The sequence below is a fragment of the Nanorana parkeri genome, unplaced genomic scaffold, assembly GCF_000935625.1.
Source record: "Nanorana parkeri isolate BGI_ZX_2015 unplaced genomic scaffold, ASM93562v1 scaffold1748, whole genome shotgun sequence".
In the NCBI taxonomy this organism is placed as follows: domain Eukaryota; kingdom Metazoa; phylum Chordata; class Amphibia; order Anura; family Dicroglossidae; genus Nanorana; species Nanorana parkeri.
In genome coordinates this window covers 21,951-30,651 of record NW_017308016.1, presented here as the reverse complement: position 1 = coordinate 30,651, position 8,701 = coordinate 21,951, and the positions used below count along the sequence as shown (strand labels likewise).

The 8,701-nt window shown below is 48.6% G+C and overlaps 1 protein-coding gene across 1 annotated transcript in view; it reads right to left on the bottom strand.

The window, feature by feature from the left end:
* Positions 1-696: 696 nt before the first annotated feature.
* Positions 697-8,701, bottom strand: part of LOC108799530 — an 11,296-nt gene continuing 3,291 nt past the window's right edge. Inside the window, exons 3-6 of the mRNA XM_018571394.1 lie at positions 7,955-8,048; positions 4,940-5,099; positions 3,101-3,253; positions 697-861 (exon numbers count right to left, since the gene is read on the bottom strand). Of these exons, the coding sequence (XP_018426896.1) occupies positions 716-861; positions 3,101-3,253; positions 4,940-5,099; positions 7,955-8,048 (553 nt within the window). The 3' untranslated portion in view covers positions 697-715. The remainder of the gene's footprint in view (positions 862-3,100; positions 3,254-4,939; positions 5,100-7,954; positions 8,049-8,701) is intronic.

Sequence of the window (8,701 nt, the reverse complement as noted above, 5' to 3'; positions counted from 1 at the left end):
CTATCGGGGCTTTTCCGGTAAGGAGTGTAACAAAAAAACTATTTATCCCCCATCTCAATGTTTGCCAGGAGCTGGGCAGGACACCAGCCAGGGCATCCCACTCAGCTCCTGCCAACCAGTGAGGTCAGTGATATGGACTGGATACCGGCCAGAGAGTCACAGGTTGCTATGAGCTCTTAGAAACCTAGGATGCTCAGCTAGAAAGGGAGCGGCAGGCACGACTGCTGATTATAGGTGATCTGAATGGGCAAAGTGACAATGTGTGTGCAAAGGCCTTGACTCCCCCTCCCACTAATACCTTTCCAGAACTACCCGGCTACACCTTCCTCCAACACCAGCTATTGTGTTGGCTGGTGTTGGAGACTACAATGAGAGGTGGAATGACCACCTCTGTCATGCAACATTGCTGGGGCCCATCCTCATGGAAGGAGGTCTCATGCTCCCCCAAACTCAAAACTATCAGGTATTTAGCACCGGCTGCAAAGGAGGATGAAGCAGTGAGGGAGAGCTAGTGAAGTGAATATGAAGTGGCCATTGCAACTTTCCTCTGGGCAGGCAAAGTGACAAAGTCTCTTTAAGTGTACCAATAATCAGCGTGCGGAGGCAGACCATTTCATGGCTGAAGAAAAACTCAGCCAACAAGTTTTCTAGAAAACAGTGACTTCAGGGACTGAAAGCAAACACTGAAAAAAAATACGTGGCCCCTCCATCTCAATCACTGCTTTGTCTTTAGTTTTTTCGCCGGTCTCTCGTCTGAATCTTCCAGAGCCTCCAGGAGTTTGGGGCACGACTTCTGTCCGACCTTCCACGCCCACAGGCACAGCTCCACGCGATGAGGGGTCCAATTCTCCTCCTCCGAATCTGCAAGAGACAAATTCCGCTTTTCAGAGGGTTGTCCACTTCTGGCAAATGTCTACAAGAAGGGTCAACAGAACAAAGGCACGATGGAGGGCGGGGACTGCTGTGATTGGTCGATCTATTATTATTATCATACAGGATTTATATAGCGCCAACCGTTTGCGCAGCTCTTTACGATCTACTAATAAAACGCTGTAAAATGTGATGAATAAAAATAATGAAAGGATCACGCTTCAAATTATTTTGGTTATCAACCACAGCTCTGCCGTGACACCTCTTATGGACACGAGCAATTTTAAATTTCCACTGTGGGCCTGTTTATTTGGTGATAACTTTGTAATTAAAGGGTTATGTAACCCTCAGCGGTTTTTGCATATATCTACTGGTAGCAAGCAGGAAATAAATGCAAAAACATTACAAAAAAAAACCTTTTAAAAAGGATTTATACTTACCTGTGTCTTCCCCGCGCGCTCCCGTCGGAACATCTGAAGAGTCTCGGGCCGCCGCATAAGGATCTTGGGGCGGGTGCATGCGCAGTTCAGATGTTCGGCCGGGAGAAGAGGAAAGACACAAGGTAAGTCTATGGAGCAGCGTGCACCCGCACAGACACCGTGGGACATGAGAGAAAAGGACAGAGGAGTCAGCGCTGGATCGGAGACCGGCATCAGCGCTGGAGGGGCAGCTGAAAACTACAGGAAAGGAGAAGATGATCGGATTAGGAGGCATCATTTAAGGTAAGTCTCTACACTAACATTGGGGGGAGGGAAAAAAAATTGCCTTCAATGTCACTTTAACTAAGAACAAGTAACACATTGTTTTTTTGGGGGAAAAACTCACTTTTTTTGTCAGTATTGTTTCTATGGGATCTATAGACAAAAATGTTTAGATTTTTTTTGGTTTTCAACCAGTGTTTAACTGCTTCAGGATCACTGTACGTAAACAAATGGTGGTATCCTGAAACGGTTATGCCAGCAGCCGTGATCTTGGTACCATTTTAAACAGCCGGCGATGGCTCTTTACATTCAAGTGATCTAGCGGCTATATATTCATCAGCTTCTTTTAGGGTCCCCAGGTGACATTAGGGGTCCAATAGACCCCTGATGTCTCCATAGAGGGGACCTGTCACAGCCCCCCTAGCAATAACGGTAAGTAAAAAAAAATTAAAATTGTTCTGAACCCTGGCAGTGGGGCTACCCCCGCACCGCAAGGGTGAAGTGCTTGTTTTTGTCTAGGTGCTAAAAAAAACAAACAGCCTCTCTCCCCCTGTGCTGCAGTGGTCTAAAGATTCTTGAGTCATCGTGTTCTATACACAGCGTATAAAACACGAGGACGCTCAAGGACATACCATCGCTGCAGCAGAGGGGGGGGGGGGGGTAGAGGCTTCAGGGACCAGAGTAGCAGCCGGCTGTGCGGCCCCGTGGTTCAGGTGAGTGCAATTTTTGTTTTAGCACCTAGACAAAAATGAGCTTAGCTCTTGCAGCGCAGGGGTAGCCCTCCAGTGCCACCCTCCATAGAAACAATACAGTGAGTGAGTGTTGTCACCGTAGCAAAGGGGGTGTTGCTGGCAGGATCACCAGGAAAAAAGTCTGATAAAAGAAAACTAATGCAGCCAACACATCTAAGGTCTGATAAGCTTCAATATATGACATTTCTGGGTTTTGGGTTTAGATTCCCCAACCTGTGCTGACATCTGGTGGCCATCGGTTTGCCAGTACATTGTGACTTACATCTCAGAGTTTCAGGTCAGAGAACACATCAGATTTGTCTGATCCATTACCAGCTGGATACAAATCAATTCATCTTTTACAAGCACCCGAACATCCTCTCAGTTTATCTTTAAAGCCGGCGACCAGATACGTTTTTTATTTTGTTTTATATAGAATGGGCAAGGGATAGAGAGCCTGTCAGGTTTTTTTAGTGCCATCTGTGTCCACGCTGGGGAGATTTTCTCACTTCCTGTTTGTACAGGAACGGATGGGAAATCTCTCCAATGGAAACATAGATAAAAATGAGAATACAATGTTACACTGGGGAAAATGATACAACCTATGAGAATGTTTTAGTTGGTATCCCAAGTTACAACGGCCTCCCCCATTTCCTGTTCTGGTGTCAACAGGAACAGGAAGTGAGGGGAAAGGCGCCTTAATGTGACAGCGTCTCAGTATGTCTTTAAAAATGTAGCCGGGCATATTCAGAGACTCGTGCAGGTGTCAGCAGAAGACATCTTTCATTGCTTCATCACCTGCGTTCAATGTCTGGGCCTTCTTGCGCATCTCCTCCAGGAATTTCAGGTAATGTTTCAGGTTGTACTGGACGGGTACCAGACCGGGCACACTCTCCACAGCTTCGTCTGCCATGAACGCCGCAGATTCCGGGGCCCCAGCACACAGGACAGCTGCACAGGAAAACACAAAAGAGATGCTGTCTCAATCCATCTGTGGGATGTGCTGGAAGAACAAGTCCGATCCATGGAGGCCGCACCTCACAACTTTAACCCTCGTTCACACCTGAACGTTTTGTAGCGCGTTCTACGCTCGACGAACGCTCTACAAAACGCTCAAAAATATGAATCCCATTGTATTCAATGGTCTCGTTCCCACCTTGGCGTATTTCCGCCCGTCCCTAACGCGCTACAAAACGGCCCACGCCTGAAAAGGTACATGTACTACTTTGGGCCGTTTTGTTGCGCGTTTCCATTGGGATACAGCCAAGTAGCCTTCGGAAACGCGCAACTTTTTTACCGCGAATCGCGGTAAAAAAACGCGCGACAGACGCGCATATGCAATACGCCAAGGTGTGAAGGAGACCTAAAGGATCTGCTACTGATGGTTTGGTGTCAGATACCACAGCATACCTTCAGAGGTCTAGTGGAGGCCATTCCTTGACGGGTCAGGAAAAGGGGGACCTACTCAATATTAGGCGGGTGGTCATAAAGTTAAAGCTGATTGGTGTATCTTCATTCAAAGTATCACCCCAGCCGTCCCCTCCCAAAACATCCTGCTCTCTAGCTCCCTCGTCACCTCCTTCCATGCTCGCCTCCAGGACTTCTCTAGAGTCTCTCCCATTCTCTGGAACTCTTTAACCCAACCTGTCTATCTCCCACTCTGACTGCCTTTCATCGATCACTAAGGCCTGGTTCACACCTGGGCATTTTACAGCGCGTTCCTACGCGCTGTAAAACGCTCAACATGTGAAAACCAATGATTTCCTATGGGCATGGTTCCCACCTGGGCATTTTACAGCGCGTAGGAAAGCGCTGTAAAACGCCCTACGCCCAAAGAAGTGCTGGAGCTTCTTTGGGGCGTATTTGTCGCGCGTATCCATTGGGATACAGCCTGATAGCCCTCGGAAACGAGCGTTCGTCACGTGTTTCTTTTACCGCAAATTGCGGTAAAAACGCGTGGCAAACGCGCATATTTCGTACGCCCAGGTGCGAACCCAGCCTAAAGACTCATCTCTTCAGGGAAGCCTATCCCACCTCAAACTAACCACTCAACCATCACGTTCTCATACAATTCATCCCCACACAGTTACCTCCTCATGTATGACTGGCCCCTCCCTTTTAGATTGTAAGCCCTCACCATCTTGCCGTGAATTGTATTGTGATTGTAATGTCTTCCTTATACTGTAAAGCGCTGCGCAAACTGTTGGCGATCTATAAATACTTTATAATAATAATAATTATACATTTGATTGTTATTGTTCTTTGTATGCTAGCCCAGAAGAAGGGAGATTGCTGCTACCCCGATCAGAAACTGAGCTCTGGCTGGAAAAACGCATTTCAACTTCTATGCATTTTATTATCCCCTACACACATCGGTCCAACGCTATCACACACCAATCAGAATTGAGGGATAGGAAAGGTAACTATAAGCTGCTGACGAGGCCACAATTGGAGTAAAACCTTTGCACAGGCCTATTGTACAGCGCTGCATTAGAGGTGATGGAGTGTAAGCTCTGTTTGTGCACTCTTCCTTTGTAGTCGTTTTGAATGGTAGGGGTCCAAGGTCCCGGCAATTTGAGCATGGCGGACATTATGACTCTGCGGCCAGGCCATTTTTTTTTACCTTCACTCACTCACCGGAGGCCGTGGCAGGCCCAATGCCTTTTAGTGTGCACAGTTCTTCTATAGCAGCAGAGACATCGGGAAGACGCTGGAAAGCCTTCCTGGTGCAGCTTTCTACTGTGCTCTCCGGGTTGGATGCCGCCATCTGCTGTAAACGAGGGCGGAACTTTCCCCTCTGTCCAATCAAAAACAAACAAGCCATCAGCTGACTCCACTAAAAGGACCACTAAACAAGAATTGCGCAATAGAAGTTTGCCTATAATGCGGGGTGTCCCTTTAAATAAATCCTACTGATAATTCTGTGTGATTGATGAAGCTGGAGAGCAGCCGATACGCAAATTTGTTTAAAATCTTTACTTGTTAGGAACAAGAGATACAGCCAACACTTTTCACAGGGAAAGGACTCCCGCTTCTTCAGGGCTAGGACAAGGTTTGGTGATGCAATCAGGATGGAATGATATACAGAGCCTAAAATTAAGTCTGGCTCAAAGCTACAATGTCCAAACGGCATCCTCGGTCCTGCGGCAGTGATTGCTCACCTCTGTTCCCCTCCGCTCTGGTTTTGGTATGTTCCTCAGCATCCTCACATCTAAATCGACCTATATTAGACCTGATGACATCATGGAGCCTTAGACCGCCAGGACCCAGAGGGGAGGAGGGTGCAGGGATCGGTTTAGCAGCCAAGCGGGACCGAGGATCAGGTGAGTATTTTCCCATCCCTACACAAAACTAGCAGTTAACCCTTGCAGTGGGGATGGGGGGGATTGGGGTAGCCCCATTGCAAGGGTTAACTTCTCAAAATCATGGAGTTCCCCTTTAATTTTAGACTCTCAATATCATTTCATCCTAATTGAATCACCAACCATTGTCCAAGCCGAAACAGCCAACATGTTATGGGGAAGAGGGAGGACAAAACTATCCCCGTTCTTCACCAATCATGGTCCAAGCCCCGAAGAAGGGGGAGTTCTTTCCCCTGAAACGCATTGGCTGTACCTGTTATTCCTAACAAATAAAGGATTGAAACGAATTGCGAGATGACGGTTTGTACCAGGCACTCCTCGCCACATACCCAGAAGCTGTTCATCTGTTGACTGACTGGACTATCATCCCAGCACCAGGTCCATACCTCTAACCATAAACTAAGCTCCGACTAGGAGAACATAGTTATGAAGGAACATCTGCTCACATCGGTCCAATGCTATCACACACCTACCAGACGGTCAAGAGCAGAAACAGCCACATACACAAGGCAACCATGTAACGTTGATGGCTCACCAGCAGCTTCCACTCCATGAGCTTCACCAGCTCTTCCTGCTTCAAGGATTTCTGAGGCCGCGCGGAAATAGTCGCCTGCAGCTCCTCCTGAAACCTGCAACATGTACAAAGATTATTCTTACTGAACCGCTATACAGAGTGAGGACGGACACACGGACGTGCACAGGCGTACGGCGTGCACAAACCCGCGCCCGGTAAGGGATGAAGGCTGCGTGTAGTTGCCTGTACAACTCCATGACAGGACACAGCTGCATGCGATTACACGCCAATCTGAACTCCCACATCTGTTCAGGTAGGGATGCATGCCCTTGGACGCAGACATCTGCGCCCAGGGGCATGCTTCCGTACCTGTACAGATGTGAAAGTTTGGATTGGCGTGTAATCGCATCCTGTCACTGAGTTATACATGCGGCTGCACTTGTTGTCTGGAGTTCTAGAGACTTCACACCGCCGCCCTGCCTACACACCGCCGCCCTGCCTACTGCCTGCTCTGTAGTTGACTACTGCTCGCACTGCAAGTGAACACAACCACATTGGCAAAGCTCACCCCAGTTGCCTTTCTTCTGTAAGTCCACCTAAATATGTCCCCATCCTGTCAATCATACTGGCCAGCCGTCGCAAGCCTGATTTCTGCCTTTACCAGTCACATCACTACAAGGGCAGATTTTTTGGTAACTACCTTAAAGGCCCCATTCACACTAAGCGACATACCTTTTGGAGCGGATCCGCGCGGCCGGGATAGCGCGGCTTTCAGGGCGATGTTCCAGCGACGGTAGCTTCTGTGTGATTGATGAAGCTGGAGAGCAGCCGATACGCAAATTTGTTTAAAATCTTTACTTGTTAGGAACAAGAGATACAGCCAACACTTTTCACAGGGAAAGGACTCCCGCTTCTTCAGGGCTAGGACAAGGTTTGGTGATGCAATCAGGATGGAATGATATACAGAGCCTAAAATTAAGTCTGGCTCAAAGCTACAATGTCCAAACGGCATCCTCGGTCCTGCGGCAGTGATTGCTCACCTCTGTTCCCCTCCGCTCTGGTTTTGGTATGTTCCTCAGCATCCTCACATCTAAATCGACCTATATTAGACCTGATGACATCATGGAGCCTTAGACCGCCAGGACCCAGAGGGGAGGAGGGTGCAGGGATCGGTTTAGCAGCCAAGCGGGACCGAGGATCAGGTGAGTATTTTCCCATCCCTACACAAAACTAGCAGTTAACCCTTGCAGTGGGGATGGGGGGGATTGGGGTAGCCCCATTGCAAGGGTTAACTTCTCAAAATCATGGAGTTCCCCTTTAATTTTAGACTCTCAATATCATTTCATCCTAATTGAATCACCAACCATTGTCCAAGCCGAAACAGCCAACATGTTATGGGGAAGAGGGAGGACAAAACTATCCCCGTTCTTCACCAATCATGGTCCAAGCCCCGAAGAAGGGGGAGTTCTTTCCCCTGAAACGCATTGGCTGTACCTGTTATTCCTAACAAATAAAGGATTGAAACGAATTGCGAGATGACGGTTTGTACCAGGCACTCCTCGCCACATACCCAGAAGCTGTTCATCTGTTGACTGACTGGACTATCATCCCAGCACCAGGTCCATACCTCTAACCATAAACTAAGCTCCGACTAGGAGAACATAGTTATGAAGGAACATCTGCTCACATCGGTCCAATGCTATCACACACCTACCAGACGGTCAAGAGCAGAAACAGCCACATACACAAGGCAACCATGTAACGTTGATGGCTCACCAGCAGCTTCCACTCCATGAGCTTCACCAGCTCTTCCTGCTTCAAGGATTTCTGAGGCCGCGCGGAAATAGTCGCCTGCAGCTCCTCCTGAAACCTGCAACATGTACAAAGATTATTCTTACTGAACCGCTATACAGAGTGAGGACGGACACACGGACGTGCACAGGCGTACGGCGTGCACAAACCCGCGCCCGGTAAGGGATGAAGGCTGCGTGTAGTTGCCTGTACAACTCCATGACAGGACACAGCTGCATGCGATTACACGCCAATCTGAACTCCCACATCTGTTCAGGTAGGGATGCATGCCCTTGGACGCAGACATCTGCGCCCAGGGGCATGCTTCCGTACCTGTACAGATGTGAAAGTTTGGATTGGCGTGTAATCGCATCCTGTCACTGAGTTATACATGCGGCTGCACTTGTTGTCTGGAGTTCTAGAGACTTCACACCGCCGCCCTGCCTACACACCGCCGCCCTGCCTACTGCCTGCTCTGTAGTTGACTACTGCTCGCACTGCAAGTGAACACAACCACATTGGCAAAGCTCACCCCAGTTGCCTTTCTTCTGTAAGTCCACCTAAATATGTCCCCATCCTGTCAATCATACTGGCCAGCCGTCGCAAGCCTGATTTCTGCCTTTACCAGTCACATCACTACAAGGGCAGATTTTTTGGTAACTACCTTAAAGGCCCCATTCACACTAAGCGACATACCTTTTGGAGCGGATCCGCGCGGCCGGGATCGCGGCG